At 46.3% G+C, this 17,223-nt stretch overlaps 1 protein-coding gene across 1 annotated transcript in view; it reads right to left on the bottom strand.

Moving 5' to 3' along the window:
• The window catches only part of LDB3 (LIM domain binding 3), a gene marked incomplete at its 5' end in the record, with an annotated part of 167,514 nt that overhangs the window by 93,490 nt on the left and 56,801 nt on the right, over positions 1–17,223 (bottom strand). Inside the window, 3 exons of the mRNA XM_015425655.1 lie at positions 476–490; positions 11,311–11,514; positions 15,643–15,665. Of these exons, the coding sequence (XP_015281141.1) occupies positions 476–490; positions 11,311–11,514; positions 15,643–15,665 (242 nt within the window). The remainder of the gene's footprint in view (positions 1–475; positions 491–11,310; positions 11,515–15,642; positions 15,666–17,223) is intronic.

Here is a 17,223-nt window from a genome sequence, read left to right as displayed (position 1 = left end):
GAGCAAATGAGGTCTTTCTCTTTTTACATCATTCTGTCATGGGAAAAGAGTCGCTAAACCAACTGTTTGAATAAATGCAGTTAAGGAATTTTGAACAAAATATCGACCCAGTCTGAATATTTACTAGGCTAGCTAGAGACTTGGCATGGTGGGAAAGTGGACATGCGCAGACACAGGTTGACCTAGTAAATATCCACTAGGTGATTAAAATTCCACATAATCAGCAGTGAAATGTTTTTTTTGAAGTTACGCTTCAAAACGCGCTGGGTCATTTACACTGCGATCCTAAACAGAGTTACGCCCTTCTAAATCCATTGAAGGGTGTAAACGGCTTAGAATCACACTGTTAGTGCAGTGCTGTTACGTGCTAAAATGCCTCTAAAACCTGAAAGAAGTGAACCGTATATATTTATAAGATAGGCTTATCCTATGCACTTCTTTCATTCTATGGAGTGGGAAATATAAGTCTACTTACGCCAATGGAGATTCACTGTGAGTCATAGGATCAAAACCCAACAAAGAGCATTGAGTGTTTGGGATCCGTCATTATGGAGAGTTGGGATGTGCACAACAGGGCAACATTAGTATGAGGAATTAATGCAAAAAGGATTGTATAAAGAAGGGGGGGAAAAGAGAAGAAACCAGTATCAATAACAGGGAACACAAAGGAACACATCAGCACATCAGCAGTCTGAAAAAGCTCGCCGGTTATCAGCTTTTGGCAGGCTGTGTTAAAGATATAGCAGCATCGTTGCTGTTCGGCACCCTTGAGGATGCAGGTTCTCATTCTCGCACAAAGCGACACAGTAAGAGAGATCAAGGGCACTGTGCATACCGAGTACAATTTCAGAGAAGTCACTGGAGTTGTATAACCAATCAGCATCCTTCTAAAAGCACTACTGGTTTCACACAGGGCTATTTTTGGGCAGGAACGCACAGGAACGGAGTTCCGGCTGGCTCCCGAGTTGGCCACGCCCAGCAGGAACTCATTAGCATAATAGGCCACACCCAACAGCAGAAACTCATTAGGATTGTCTACATTAGGGGTGTGTGGCCTAACATGCAAAGGAGTTCCTGCTACAAAAAAAGGCCCTGGGTTTTGACAACAAACAAGGTAAACAGAATAAGAAGCAAAAGGTGGGCGTGGCTGGATGACCACACTTCTGGTAACATGGGGGTGCGGCCTAATATTCTAACAAATGGTGCAATCAGGGGTGTGGCCTAATATGCTAATGAGTTCCTGCTGCTGGGTGTGGCCTATTATGCTAATGAGTTCCTGCTGGACTTTTTCTACAAAAAACCCCCTGGTTTCACATAATGGTAAGGCATGAACATTTATTGTGTGAAAGAGTGCGTGATCGCCACCACTCTTCAGACCTTGTTACTTTCTTCACATAGTACCAGTCACTAAGCATGGGGGGCGGGGAGGAGAGGAATTAAATCAGGGTCTAATTGGACTCTGACTTGAAGCCAGATCGCATCGGCAGAATTATTCAAAACTAACTGACGATCGGCATCTTTTTACTGTTTTACTGTCTAGAAAAGAGGCTCCCAATGTGGTGCCCACGGGAGCCCACCGATGGGAGCCCACCAAGAACTTTCCTGGCGCCAGCCACGTGCTTTTAGAAAATGGGCACGGACGGTTTAAGCTTCTGCTCAGACAGGCTTCTTTGGAGAACTGACTGCCTGTGCACATTTTTTAAAAAAGACATTAATTTGGCAGGGGCTGCCTCCACAGCACAGTCTTCTCTCCACTGTGTGACTGAAGGGAAGCTTTGGCGGCCATTTTGTGGCTGGCTCTGCCTCCTGCAACAGCCATTTTGTGGCTGCGTCCACTGCAGTGCGTCAGACTCCCAAAGGTGTCCGCAGGCACAAAAAGGTTGGGGACAACCTTGTCTAGAACCACATTCACTATTTTTAAAGGTATTGATTCTGATCTAGAGACAGTCAATCCCAGTAGGTGTAAATAGTAACACATGCCAAAAATGCACAATGATCCCATTCTAATACAGATCGACAAACAGAGAGGAATAGGCCACTTCATCTGAGAACGGGAAGGCATTGGCCGATGTGCATCCAAATGAACATCTGTAGGCACCCTGCCATTCTGCATCTCTAGCTATGAGCAGCAGCTTACAACTTCAGATACAGAAAGCAGAGCCTCCAACTTCCCGTCAGCAAGAAACATCTTTTCCCTCAAGAAACATCTTTCCCCCAAGAAACAGGGCTATTTTGGGGGCGGAACGCACAGGAACGGAGTTCCGGCTGGCTCCCAAGTTGGCCACGCCCAGCAGGAACTCATTAGCATAATAGGCCACACCCAACAGCAGGAACTCATTAGGACTGGCTACATTAGGGGTGTGTGGCCTAACATGCAAAGGAGTTCCTGCTACAAAAAAAGGCCCTGGGTTTTGACAACAAACAAGGTAAACAGAATAAGAAGCAAAAGGTGGGTGTGGCTGGATGACCACACTTCTGGTAACATGGGAATACGGCCTAATAGGCCAATGAGCGGCGCAGTTAGGGGGTGTGGCCTAATACGCTAATGAGCTTCTGCTGCTGGGTGTGGCCTATTATGCTAATGAGTTCCTGCTGGACTTTTTCTACCCAAAAAGCCCTGCCAAGAAATATTTTGATTGTAGATAATTAACAGTGCTTCAGAAAAACAACCATTAGCATTAAAAATCATGATTCAAGGGATACATAACAATGTCTGTACTGGGGGGGGGGGAGAAACGGAACAATAGCAATAGTTACTAGTATTAACATTTTCCGTCCTCTTTAGAAACCAGTGAGAAAGCTGCTCCTGTTCCCACATCTGTTATGGTACACAAAGTAAGCAGAAAGACACATAAATACATTAACCCCTTTCTCATTTTTTACCCCTCTGTGAGCTTGGTGACAACCAGAATTAATCCAAAGGCAGTGACATGAATTCTTTGAATCTTACTTGAATCATCTTTATGAGACAGCTGAAAAGTTTTGTTTCCAATTTTATGTATTACTACTTTTTTTTTTTGTGGCACCATCTCAGGATCTCACCAGAATCCTTTCAGCCATTATGATTCTGGCAATCCAAACATGTGTATTTGCAATCCTCTTAACATGTGCCATTGCCATTTTATGTGAATAGCGCAAACCACTTATTCTCCAACTTTGATACACACACAACCAACGCAGAGTTCTGAGGGTACATATTTGCACGTACCGAAAACGAGCACGTTGCCCAATCACACAAAAATGGCAACTGAGATTGGAGCACCAAAAGCGCAAAAACTGAGAAAGGCTTAGATAAGAAGTCTGGAGAGCAAGATCTTCCCCTCATCTTTTTAAAGCAAATAGTACCTGCAGAGGGTCTTGATTTGGATCAGACTGAGACATGGGTCAAAAAAGTGGCTTAATTTCCATCCTCATGTGGTTTGGTCAATTAAAAGCAATCCCCCAGAAAGACCAACCAAGAACATTTTGTCTTCTTTATTTTCTAGAGCAATCACTAACCCAAGAGAAGGGGATCCTTCAACTGTGAAACCAGGCCAAAGTGGAAAAACGAAACATGTTATCTCCTTGTGAATAGTTGGGAGACCAACTGAGCTCTGAGCAGGAGCAGGAGAGAGAGCTGTGAGAGAGCTGCTGCCTGACCTCTGCTGGGGGAGGCCTCTATTTAAGGAAGCACCTTGCCAGAGGCAGAGGAGACCAGCTGAGCTCTGAGCAAGAGCAGGAGAGAGAGCTGTGAGAGAGGTGAGTGGGTTTCTTTTACTTGCTTTCAGCTGAGAGAATTCAGCTAAGGATATTTTGTGGGAAAACTGTGTTTAGCAGTGTGTGGAAGCACTTAGAGTTCTTGCAGAGTCCTGGCTGATTGAGTGTGGGAGAGGAACGGGCATTGTTTGACTGGGATTGCCTGTAATTGAGAGGAAGTGGAAGGGGCATTGTTTTGCCTGTGATTGAGTGCCTGGGTGAATTTGAATTTGAATAGCTGCTGCCTGACCTCTGCTGGGGGAGGCCTCTATTTAAGGAAGCACCTTGGCAGAGGCACGAGCCTCTGGCACGAGCCGAAGGGTGAGCTAAAGGGCTCTTTGCCTGTGGCTCTTAGCCTAGGGACTCTTAGACTAGGGGCGCTGTAAGAAGCCCAAAAAGAGCCAGAAAGACAAGGCCCTAGGCTCTTTGTCTTTCCCGTAAAATAATTTGACTTGATAACAAAACCCACATAAATACCAAGGGTTTAAAAGGGGGATTATATTTATTTATTTTAAAAGAATTATGAAGCCAGAATGCCAGCAGGGGGTTGGGGGCTATCCAGTGTTTTGCACGGAGTGTCACATGTATGACTATCTGCCCACTGGGCAGAAGTCTTGGGTGTGTCCTCGGTGCAAGGAGCTCCTGGTTCTCAGGGAACGTGTGTGCTCCCTTGAGGCCAAGGTGGCTGACCTGGAGAAGCAGAGACAGTCAGCTAGGCACACAGAAAAGACTCTCGGGGACTTGTTAGCTTCGTCCCACTCTGGATCTGGCAGCCCCGCTGCTGTCAGGGAGCATGAGGGTCTAGGGGAAACAGGGCACCATGCTGAGGATAAGGGGAATGTGCCCTCAGAAGGGACCTCTTCCCCAGCTGGTGAGCGGCTCTCCTTTTGCACCAAGGAACCATCCCTGAGCAGGGTGGGAGGGGGGCTCTTGGTAGTGGGTGATTCGATCCTTAGGCAGGTAGACAGCTGGGTGGCGAACCCGCGTACTGACCGTATGGTGACTTGCCTGCCTGGTGCGAAGGTAGCGGACATTACGCGTGTTTTAGATAGGCTGGTAGATAGTGCTGGGGAGGAGCCAGTGGTCGTGGTGCATGTCGGCACCAACGATGTGGGGAAATGCAGTCGTGAGGTCCTGGAGGAGAAATTTAGGCTGCTGGGCAGGAAACTTAGGTCCAGGACCTCCAAGGTAGCCTTCTCAGAAGTGTTACCTGTTCCACGCGCAGGGCCGGAGAGACAGGCAGAGATCAGGAGTCTCAATGCGTGGATGAGACGATGGTGTAGGGGGGAAGGGTTCAGGTTTGTTAGGCACTGGGATACTTTTTGGAACAAGAGGGAGCTGTACAGGCGAGACGGTCTCCACTTGTCCCGAGAAGGAACCAGGCTGCTGGCACTTAAAATCAAAAAGGTGGCAGAGCAGCTTTTAAACTGAATATTGGGGGAAAGCCGACAGGAGATGAAAAGTCTCTGGTTCGGGTTGGCTCATCTGAGAGAGGTGAGGGGGTACCGGTTGCTTTTCTACAGGGAGGTGGATTGAAATTGTCCACAGAGGCCATGGCTGGTGACATGGACTGCCGGACAACGACTCGAGATAGCAAGAGGAAGGATGCAGGCTTAACTTGTAAGGGAAATTACAGCTGTTTCTATACAAATGCTAGAAGTGTCCGAGGTAAAATCGGGGAGTTGGAGTGCTTGGTGTCGGAGGGAAAAATAGACATTGTGGGTATTTCTGAAACTTGGTGGGATGAGGAAAATCAGTGGGACACAGTGATTCCCGGTTATATATTATATCGGAAGGATAGGGGGGGAAGGGTTGGAGGTGGGGTAGCTCTGTATGTCAGAGAGGGTATAAAGTCTAGAAAGATTGAGAGGCTAAGTGAATTGGATTCGCTTCTGGAAGTTCTATGGGTTGAAATAGGGGGGCCAAAAGGAAACTTAACACTGGGAGTTTGTTATCGCCCACCAGATCAAAAGATAGAGGAGGATTATAAAATGATGAATGCCTTAAAGATAGCAACTAGACAAAAACACTGTGTAATAATAGGTGATTTTAACTACCCACACATTGATTGGGTCAATATGTGTTCTAGTCGGGAAAAAGAGATTGAGTTTCTAGACACTCTAAATGACTGTGCTATGGAGCAGATGGTCACGGAACCTACCAGGGGAGAGGCGATCCTTGATTTGGTCCTAAGTAACACTCAAGACCTGGTGAGAGATGTAAAAGTGATTGCACCGCTTGGAAACAGTGATCATAATGTTGTTGAGTTCATCATTTGTACAAATAGAGAATTGGCCAAAAAGACTCACACAACCATTTTTAACTTTAAAAGGGGTAATTTCTCTGATATGAGGGGACACGTGGGGAGGAAACTGAAAGGAAAAGTAGAAAGGGTCAAAACAATTGGGGAAGCTTGGGATCTATTTAAAACTACGATCCTAGAAGCTCAAAAAATATATATTCCGCAGGTTAGGAAAGGCACAAACAGGTATAGGAAAAAGCCTGCATGGTTAACAAACAGAGTAATGGAGGCTGTAAAAAGTAAAAAGAATTCCTTTAAGCAGTGGAAAGCTAGTCACAGTGAGGCTGATAAAACGGAACACAGGCTATGGCAAATAAAATGCAAGTCTGAGGTCAGGCAGGCAAAAAGGGAATATGAGGAGCATATAGCAAAAAACGTAAAAACCAACAATAAAACTTTCTTCAAATACATTAGAAACAGGAAACCAGCCAGGGAGGCAGTGGGGCCCTTGGACGACCAAGGGGTAAAAGGAGTATTGAAGGATGATAGGGAAATGGCTGAGAAGCTAAATGCATTTTTTGCCTCCGTCTTCACTGTGGAAGATGAGAAGTGCTTGCCCACTCCAGAACCACTGATTTCAGGAGGGGTGTTGGAAGACCTGAGTCAGATTGAGGTGATGAGAGAGGAGGTCCTAAAACTGATAGACAACTTAAAAACTGAAAAATCACCAGGCCCAGATGGCATACATCCGAGAGTTCTGAAAGAACTCAAATGTGAACTTGTAGATCTCCTGACAAAGATATGTAATCTTTCCTTAAAATCTGCCTCCATTCCTGAGGATTGGAAGGTAGCTAATGTCACTCCCATCTTTAAAAAGGGTTCCAGAGGAGATCCGGGAAATTACAGGCCAGTCAGTCTGACGTCGATACCGGGTAAATTGGTGGAAACCATTATTAAGGAAAGAATTAGTAGGCACATAGATGAACAAAACCTATTGAGGCAGACTCAGCACGGTTTCTGTAAGGGAAGATCTTGTCTCACTAACCTGTTAGTGTTCTTTGAGGGGGTGAACAAACATGTGGACAAGGGGGATCCAATAGATATTATTTACCTTGACTTCCAGAAAGCTTTTGATAAAGTTCCTCATCAAAGGCTCCTAAGTAAGCTCAAAAATCATGGGATAGAAGGACAAGTCCTTTTATGGATCAAAAACTGGCTAGTTCATAGAAAACAGAGAGTGAGTGTAGGTGGGCAATTTTCTCAGTGGAGGGTGGTAAGCAGTGGGGTACCGCAGGGATCAGTACTTGGTCCACTGCTTTTTAACTTGTTCATTAATGATTTGGAGATGGGAGTAAGCAGTGAAGTGGCTAAATTTGCGGATGATACAAAGTTGTTCAGGGTGGTGAAAACCAGTGAGGATTGTGAGGCACTCCAAGGGGATCTGTCAAGGATGGGCGAGTGGGCGTCAACATGGCAAATGGGGTTCAATGTGGCCAAGTGCAAGGTGATGCACATTGGAGCCAAAAATCCTAAATATAAATACACATTGATGGGGTCTGAACTGGCAGAGACTGAGCAAGAGAGAGATCTTGGAGTTGTAGTGGATAACTCACTGAAAATGTCGAGACAGTGTGTGACTGCAATAAAGAAGGCCAATGCTATGCTGGGGATTATTAGGAAGGGTATTGAAAACAGATCAGCCAATATAATAATGCCCCTATATAAATCAATGGTGAGACCTCATTTGGAATACTGTGTGCAGTTCTGGGCACCACACCTTAAAAAGGATATTATAGCTTTGGAAAAAGTGCAGAAAAGGGCAACTCGAATGATAAAAGGGTTGGAACACTTTCCCTATGAGGAAAGGTTAAAGCGCTTAGGGCTCTTTAGCTTGGAGAAAAGATGACTGAGGGGTGACATGATCGAGGTTTATAAGATTATGCATGGGAAAGAGCAGGTAAAGAAAGAGGTACTTTTCTCCCTTTCTCACAATACAAGAACTCGTGGGCACTCCATGAAACTGCAGAGCGGTCGGGTTAGAACGGATAAAAGGAAGTACTTCTTCACCCAAAGAGTGATTAACACATGGAATTCACTGCCACAGGAAGTGGTGGGTGCTACAAGCATGGACGGCTTCAAAAGGGAATTAGATAAGCATATGGAGCAGAGGTCCATCAGTGGCTATTAGCCACAAGGTATAGCTAGGGGCTCTGGGGCAAGTGATGCTCTGTCTTCTTGGTGCTAGGGGGGGGGGGTCAACAGTGGGAGGGCTTCTAATGTCCTGGCCCCACTGCTGGACCTCCTGATGGCACTGGTATTTCTGGCCACTGTGTGACACAGAGTGTTGGACTGGATGGGCCTTTGGCCTGATCCAACATTGGCGTCTCTTATGTTCTTATGTTCTTGTGCCATGGTTCCAGACCCACACAGCTGCTATTTGCCTTTAAAAATGATTGGGAAGACCTACTGCCTTGTCTAAGTAGATCCTTAATGGTAAAGGGTACCACTGAGTTGAGGGGACTCCATGAAGTTCCACCTCTTGGGGGTTTCAAGGCAAGCGATAAGCAGGGTTAGTTTGCCACTGCCTTCCTCTACATAGAATCCCCAGCCTTCCTTGGTGGTCCCCCATCCAAGTCCTAACCATGGCGGGCCCTGCTTAGCTTCCAGGCTGGCCTGGCCTATTAGGGCTGCTAGTAAGACGCTTAGAAGATCCCAAAATCTTCATTCTGGTTCGTACTCTAACCAAACAAGACCAAAAAACCCTGTCATGTACACATTATTTTTTGTAAGGCTTTCACGGCTGGCATGTTTTATTCTGAATATTTTTTCCTGCAGAATTCTGAATGTCACGGAAAGCAGGTGTGAGGTGGCAGATGGAAAGAAGGTCAGATCGAGGAAGAGAAGCATCACTGGAGGCCCAGAACTGCAGGCAGCTTCATCACCTGATTGCAGGTTTTACTGATGGTTATTTTACTGCTTGGTTTTTTCTTGTGCTCGAGGTGGGATATAAATATTTGAAGCAAATATGTAAGTAAATCAGATGGTCTTGCAAGAAGCCTAGATCACAGTGCTTTCCTAATATTGACTGAGAGCCATATATCAGGACATATCACCACCACAAACCTAAAAGTGTTTCATATCCATTATACTGTTTCTCCTGTGAATTGCAGTTTGGTAGAACGACTGAGAATTTAATTCTCTGGTAGAGGTCTTATCATAAAATATAGAGGAAGAAAAAAGAAGAGATTGGATTTATACCCCGCCCTTCACTACCCAGAGGAGTCTCAGAGCAGCTTACAAACTCCTTTCCCTTCCCCTCCCCACACCAGACACCCTGTGAGGTAAGTGGGGCTGAGAGAGCTCTGACAGAAACTGCTCTTTTTCAAGAACAGCTGTGCCAGAACTATGGCTTGCCCAAGGTCACCCAGCAGCTGCGAGTGGAGGAGTGGGGAATCAAACCTGGTTCTCCCAGATTAGAGTCCGCACACTTAACCACTATACCAAACTGGCACCAAACCTAGCTCCTAGGTTTTGCTGGGGAGAAATAAGAAGTAGTTTGTCTAGAATGAAGATAGGCTTTTTGATTTTAATACGATAAACGTTCAAGACGTGCCTTCAGCAGGCACCTCCACTGTTCAGACAACCTGGCCTTAAACTAAGATGCATCCCTCACTCCAAACAAATTTACTATTGGAAATATGAATGTACACATATTCATATAAATATTTATACCCCACTTTTCCCCCCATGGGGACCCAAAGCACTTGACACCATTTTTCAGCCTTCTTGCAGGTTATCCACACTGGAACAAGCCTGCGAGGTAGGTGAGGCTGAGTGTGTGTGACAGGCCAAAGGTCACCCAGCGGGCTTCCACGGCAGAGCTGGGATTCAAACCTGGATCCCTCAAATCATGGTCTAACACTCCAACCACTGCTCCACATTGGTGTAAGCTGGTGGATTCCTGTTAATGACTCATGCTTTTCCTTACATGGAGTGGACCATAACGGGAGCACGTTTTCTGCACGAAACTTGCTGAAACACACAGGGGTAATATTTTGATTAGGTGCGCACCGGGGGGACATTAGCGGGCCGCAACAGTGACTAATCAGCAGAGTTTTGACGAGTCACGACTCTGCCCCATTTCATTGATTACAATGATATTTAGCTGTGACCGAATGCGACCGAAATGGCTAACTACCTGGGTTTACACTCAAGGCCCCAGGGAGCAAGAACAAACTGATCCTGGCAGTCTCCTGTAAAGTTGAGAGAGGAGGGAGGGAGGGAGGGATACTGAAGGGTACAGGGACCGGTGGAAATAGGGAACTGAACCCTTCCCTGCTTTCCCACCATATTTTTGAAACGTGGTGCCCCCCCCCCCGGTGTGGGTTACCCGATTCCAGAGCCTTGCCCCCTAGGGATTTAGCAGCAAAATCAATTCTGTGCTTCTCCCATCATATCTAATTTGATGCTTTGTGCACCTGTTGAAATTTTAAGTTTCTTTCTGTCTTAAAAATTATATGGCCCTGAGTTCCTCTGGGGGTATGCATATGACAAAACCCCTATGTACTTGAAAGGAAGACTACTGTTTCCCCAGACAGGGTGTCAAAAAAACAGAGTTTTGTCTTAGGGGGTTGGGTTCACATAGTTTAGGACATGTGGAACTCGACAGTATGGCAAAGAAGTCCCCCGTGGCTGTTGGCGCTCGGGAAAATAATTCAGGAAGGGAGGCTTAAGCCCTTTGTCTCCTCCCACAGCAGCAGTGAGCAATGGAAGGTGAATTTCCCAGTCATACAGGTGACTTAGGATTGTCAGACATCATGCCTCTCTAGGAAACAACGGAAACTCTATGGTTAAACCATAGCCTCTCTGGCAACTCCTAGAGAGGACTGATGTCAATTCTGGGTTTTCCCTGCAAGTGACGTGATGCCATTGCCCAATGGCAATTTGTTTAGAAATGGGAGGGGCTTGGGAGCCCTAAGTGACCGCAAGTCAGGTCTGGGGACCCCTGAGCTGGTGTGCATCACATGCCTCATGTAGTTAGGTTCTTATTCATACACAAATTGCAGGACTGTATGGCGAGAACAACCTTTTTGGATGTAACCATTTCTAGCGGGGGTTGCCTGACATTCAGTATTGCCTTCGTTTGGATAAACGCAGGTATATAATTATAGAATTATCATTTCAAAAAATTCTTTCCTCCAGATGTTCAAGATTTGTTAGCCCCATCATTCCCTACTGTGGTACCCACGGGAAGGCAGAAAGTTGCGGGATGGCGGCAGGGGCTGCGTAGCATGCAACGAGAAACCGATGCACACTCAGGAAATCAAGCTTACCCAGCAAGTTCACCGCCCTGGGCCTGGGCCTGGCCTGCAATGGCATCCATGATAGCATCTTGAGAATACATGCTGATTGGGGTGTTATACTGAGCGTGAATGATAGTGGCCTTGCCACCGGGCCCTTTCACTTCAATGGGTTTGTGCGTAGACAGAGCAGAATCCTTCAGGACGTTGGGATTGAAGCGCTCCACGTACTCCGTGCTTGGGTGGGAGAGTTTCAGGGAAGTGAAGGGAAGAAAGGAGAAAAAGTGATAGTTAAAACAGAAAGGAGGAGGGCAAGCCGTGGAAGGAGGAAGCGTCCAAAGAAACACACATACACACACATTTTCAGGGGCAGCTATGGATCAGACAACTGCCAAATGAAAACAGGCACCGGAGGAGGAGCTCACCTCTTCCCCAGAGAATGCAACTGACGCCTTTGTGAGCAGAAGAGAGAATCACAGGCGACCAGTGCAGTCAATACGAGCATTTCTGCGCTATTAGGTTTTGGTGTTGTGCTTGCTTGTTGGACACTGGTGATGCGTCTTCCCCTAGGGCCTGTGCTTCTGTGACAGGAACAGTGTCATTTCCCAGCACTTAATGGATAAATGTATTATCTGTGGGGAAATCCATTACTTCCCCACCCTGAGCACATATATTAATGTCATGGTCATCATGGGAAACACGCTGGTGGTGCAAATGTTGTAGGCACCTGTTGCGATGTCTTTGGTGATGCAATAAGGATAAGCAACACAACTCCTGTTGCATGAACTTCTTTCCATTTTTTTTTAAGTTGAAAGAAAATCCTTCAGTCGTGGTGTCCTTCCCCTCTCTGTGCAGCCTGAGACCGCTTCTGCATTGTCGTTTTTGTCACTCGTTTGTCCCTATGGCTTCGGGTCTCCCCCCTTCCATAGGTGCTTTGCTCCCTCTGGGACCCAGCTTATTTTGCACCCTAGGTGAGGATCCCTTCTGGCGCTCCCCCCCCCCCATGTGCCCACCAATTTTCAAAAATAAATGCATTTTAGGAAGAATGAAAAACACAAATAATCAAGAAACTCCCAGAGTACAGGGCCGGGTGCAGCTTGACGCCCCTAAGGGCCAGCGCTCTAGGCGATCGCCTAGTTCGCCTAGTGAGTGAGCCGGCCCTGGACTACTAGAGAGAGCAAACACATTGGGGGTGGAAAAATCCTGGAGCTATAGGGACAAACAAGTGACAAAAATGACAACGAGGAAGAGCCCTGAGTGACGGAGTGCTCAACTAACACCCTTATTTAAGTGTCAAAGAAGTGCAAGACTCCTCGCTGTCCTGGGTGCTCATATTTTTACGGGACTGTATACTTCCCCCTCTTCCACATGAAGAGACAAGATTTATATTTTACAAACGGGGTGAACAGCAGAACAGCTGATCCCCTGCGGCAAGGATATCTCCCCAGCCACGGAATTTGGGTGGTATCCTAATAACGGCATTGGATGGAGGGGGGCTGTGGAGGACATTACACAAAGAATAAAAAATGGTTTGTGCGGCACTGTAGAAAAGCCGGATGAAAAACAACTACCAATTAAGAATTTTGTGGGTTAAACCCTCACACGCTACATTAGCATAACGAGGAGCAAGTTTTCCACCAGACCTTCCAGCCAAGACGAAATTCTTCGAGTTAATGTTCTGTGAACAAAATCTTTTGGTCCTTTTAAAATACCCTTCGGTACTATTTGTACAGGAGACAACAAACGAAGTGTTAGCCGTTTGCTCACATCTCTAGCGCTAGCAGAGCTGACGCGCAACGTTAGTAGCATGCTGCTGATTAAAGAGAACGCTGGCCGATCCATGTTCACCTACAGAGACTCCTCTCACAAGCAATACGATGTAATATGTTGATATTTGTTATTGCTCTTTTTAATCTGTTGCAATTTTATGTAAGCCTCCCTGAGCCTGCCCTGGTGGGGAGTGCGAGGTACAAATCAATCAATCAATCAATCAATCAATCAAATAAATAAATAAGACCAAAGGCACTTTTATGCAGTTATAGAATACACAATATTGGTGGAGTGGGCTACCCTGAAATTGTATAGATCTCTAAAATGGGTCACCAGCGGGGTGCCCACGGTCACCCTGGTGCCCGACACCTTTCCTGGTGCCCCCCCAAGTGTTTTGAGAAAGTGGGTGGGGCCCGGTGGGGTTTTTGCCCAGCAGGAGTTCTGATTGGCCATTGAAGCTCCGATAGGCAGTGCAGATTTTTTCAAAGTGACTTCTGCAACAGCTGCCACCGCGGCACCAGGCTCTTCGCTGCATTACCGTGCGTATATGAGAAAATATTTTAAAACAATATATTCACTTTAAAAGGCATCATGCCGAACAGAGCTTCTGCCTGGAACGTTGAAGAGTTGCTGCTAGAGTTATGCCTCGCTGTATTGCTCAATGTTTTGTGTTGGCTCTACTCTGAGGCAGCCATTTTGTAGTCGGCTCTGTCCACCTCCTGTGGTGGCCATTTTGTGTGGTTGCGCCCACCCCCGTGTGCCGGAATCCCAAAGGTGCCTGCAGGCTTGAAAAGGTTGGAGACCCCTGTTCTGAAAGATGCTCCTCTCCCCAATATGGAAACAGTAGTCAGGGGAACGGAACCTCCTCTTATAAACTGTCGTGGCTTTGGTTTCCTGGATTTTTGCACGTTTACTTCGAAGAACGTTTAGTGGCGCTCGTTCTCAAGTAAATATGGAAATGATTCTGATCTTAGTTTGCCTTGTCTCAGAGGCAACCATTTTTATTTGAATTGTATTAGACTGCAATGGCTCAGAGGTTAAGACACTGAGCTGCAGACTGGAGGGTCTGCAGTTTGGCAGTTCGAGACCCTAGTGCAGTGGTGGTGAACCTATGGCACGGGTGCCAGAGGTGGCACTCAGAGCCCTCTCTGTGGGCACGAGTGCCATCACCCCACCCAGGCCAAGCCCATCATTAAAGTGTCAAATTCTCTGCCAAATAATTTTAAGTAAATGAAAGCATTTGGGATTGCTTTCCTTACTTTGTTTGGATCATCTTAAGTTAATGTATGAGTTGTTTTTTCTAAAGTAAAATCTCAGTATTCAGGTTAAATTGCCGTGTTGGCACTTTGCGATAAATAAGTGGGTTTTGGGTCGCAGTTTGGGCACTCGGTCTCTAAAAGGTTCTCCATCACTGCCCTAGTGCCATATGATAGAGTGAGCTCCTGTCTCTGGCCCCAGCTCCTGCCAACCTAGCAGCTGGAAACTGCAAACAGATAAATAGGTAACACTTCGGTGGGAAGGTAACAGCATTCCATGCACCTCGGCGTTTAGTCATGCCAGTCACATGACCACAGAAATGACTTCAGACAGCGCTGGCTCTTTGGCTTGGAAATGAGCACCACCCCCTAGAGTCGGATTCAACTGGCTTTCGAGCAAGGGAAACCTTTACCTTTTTTTACATATAGTAGGCCAAATATTTGTGATGCAGAAATTGAAAAACAGCTGCGGTATCAGAAAAGGGGAAGGTAGGTTTCAAAAAGGATAATGGCTTTGAAAAGCTTTGAACTAGGGACACGGCCAACAGGTATGGTTTTTTTCATGTCACTGCAAGCCATGAGACAGGAGAATCAGCACCTGTGCAGCATTTGGCTCCCTCCAAATTGTGAAAAGGACGGGAGCCTCTGTTCTCTGGGGAGTACAGGCTTGTGAAGAAACAGAGCATTTTAAAAGGTAAATGGTATGGTTTAAACAATACAGGGCATGCAGAGATACTGCAAAAGGACAGCAACCTCCAATGACATAAGCAACATGCACCACAACCAAAAAAACCATTGGAAGCAACACTTTAAGGCAGTTCATATATTAGCCTCTCAACACGGTATCTAATGTACGGGAAGCCTCAGTTCGCCTTCAGTGGGCATTTAAACAGCCACTGCAATTGCCTATGGCTCACGACGTTACAGGTCACCCTTGCCATTCTCTTAGCAAGGAAACAGCTACTGCCACCCAGCCTAGAAGTGGCATCCCAAGCAGAGTTACACGCTCCTTCTAATAAACAGTTAGGAACTGGTCACCACTACAGGTGCCTGGAGGCTCTCTTTTGTGCAGACACAAAGGGACTTTTCTAGATTAAAAAAAAAATACATTTGCAAGGACTTCAAAATAAAATGCCTGGAAGAAATGAAAAGTTTAGGGATATTCTTAGAACGATGGGTACAATACAGAAATGGCATTTCACGACTGCCGTCATCAGTCAGCTCTTTTAAAATGCATGCCACTCACAAGCACACAGAGCAGCAACGAACAGCCTCATGCTACCCCAAGAGGGGGCAAACCGGCCAAGCATTTAACACTGACACACTGTTCAATACTAACTTGGCACTAGTGTTGGCTATGACCTGGAGGGGGAAAAAGAGAGACAATCAGACCCACAGATTTGACGAGTATATATGAAACAAAAAGGAGACTCATCGCATGTTCAGGATGTGGCAAGAACCACTAAATTGTAGGACAATAAAAGGAGATTATGCAAAATCACAGAGGATGGGTCTATCAATGAGTACTTCTTCACCCAAAGCGTAATTAACACTGGAATTTACTGCTGCAAGAAGTGGCAGCGGCTACAAGCACAGACAGCTTCAAGAGGGGATTGGATAAACATAGGGAGCAGAGGCCTATCAGCGGCTATTAGTCACAAGGTACAGATAATAGAAGCATAGATTGGAAGGAACCTCTGGAGTCATCTAGTCCAACCCCCTGCACAATGCCGGAAATTCACAAATACCTCCCACTCCACACCCTCAGCGACCGCTGTTCCATGTCCAGAAGATGACAAAAACCCCACCAGGATCTCCAGCCAAACTGGCCTGGAGAAAAATTGCTTCTTGACCCCAAAGTGGCAATCAGCATTTCCCTGGGCGTGAGAGGGCAACAAGAACTAAGCACTGAGGCAACCCTTCTTGCCCTCCCTTTCATGATCTAGATGGAACACTAGGTCTGGGGCAGTGTTGCTCTGTCTTCTCGGTGCTTAGTTAGTGAGAACGGGGCAACAGTGGGAGGGTTTCTGGACTTCTGGCCCTGCTGGTGGACCTCTTGGTGGCACCAGGTTTTTGGCCACTGTGTGACACAGAGTGTTGGACTGGATGGGCCACTGGCCTGATTCAACACGGCTTCTCTTATGTTCTTGAGTATTTGCCACGATGGCTAAATGGAACCTCCCTGTTCAGAGGCAGCATACCAGAAAATACCAGGTGCAGGGAGCAGGGAGTGCTGTTAATGTCCTGCTTTGTGGCTTCCTGGAGGTATCTGGCTGGCCATTGTTGGAAACAAGAGGTTGGACTAATCCTGCAAGGTTTAATTCGATGCTGCCTGAAGATCAGATTCTCTTGAATTCCCACTTGTAATTTAACCCTTGATTTCTACAGCTGTGGCCAGCCAAAGGGCAATCTGAAGACTATGCTTCAGGAATGAATGCCAGTTATTATCAATTTCAATTGCTGGCTAGGACCCTTTCACACATTATGGGTGTAGCAAATGGGACACTCCGCTAAATACACTCACCAGGGAGTAGCAGCCTATCTATGCACCCTGATAAGACTACTGATGTGATACACAATTGGAAATGTATGCTCATTCCATGTGTGAGGCAGCCCTAAAAACACAATTTTCAGCTGGCTCCCCCAATATCTATAGGTGTCAGCTATGGATAGTTTCCGGGAAAATGCCATGTGGTTTATAGGCCTAGGGTTCGCCTGCCTGACCTGTGTAGGAGTTGGTGCCACATTCCTTTCCTCTGGCTTCTTCCCTGGTTATCTCTGACCTTGTCCTCCTGCTTGTAGTGTATTCAAAGCTGCCTTGAATGCATGATATGTTGTGAAACATCTAATTGAAGTGTAATGTAAAGCTTCGTCCTGGGCTAGGATCCAAATCCATCCAATCGTGTTACTAGCCCAGGAA

The sequence above is a fragment of the Gekko japonicus genome, unplaced genomic scaffold, assembly GCF_001447785.1.
Source record: "Gekko japonicus isolate JY-2015 unplaced genomic scaffold, Gekko_japonicus_V1.1 scaffold1137, whole genome shotgun sequence".
Taxonomy (NCBI): domain Eukaryota; kingdom Metazoa; phylum Chordata; class Lepidosauria; order Squamata; family Gekkonidae; genus Gekko; species Gekko japonicus.
Note: the sequence above shows the minus strand (reverse complement) of the source record. Positions and strands in the feature narration are given on the sequence as shown.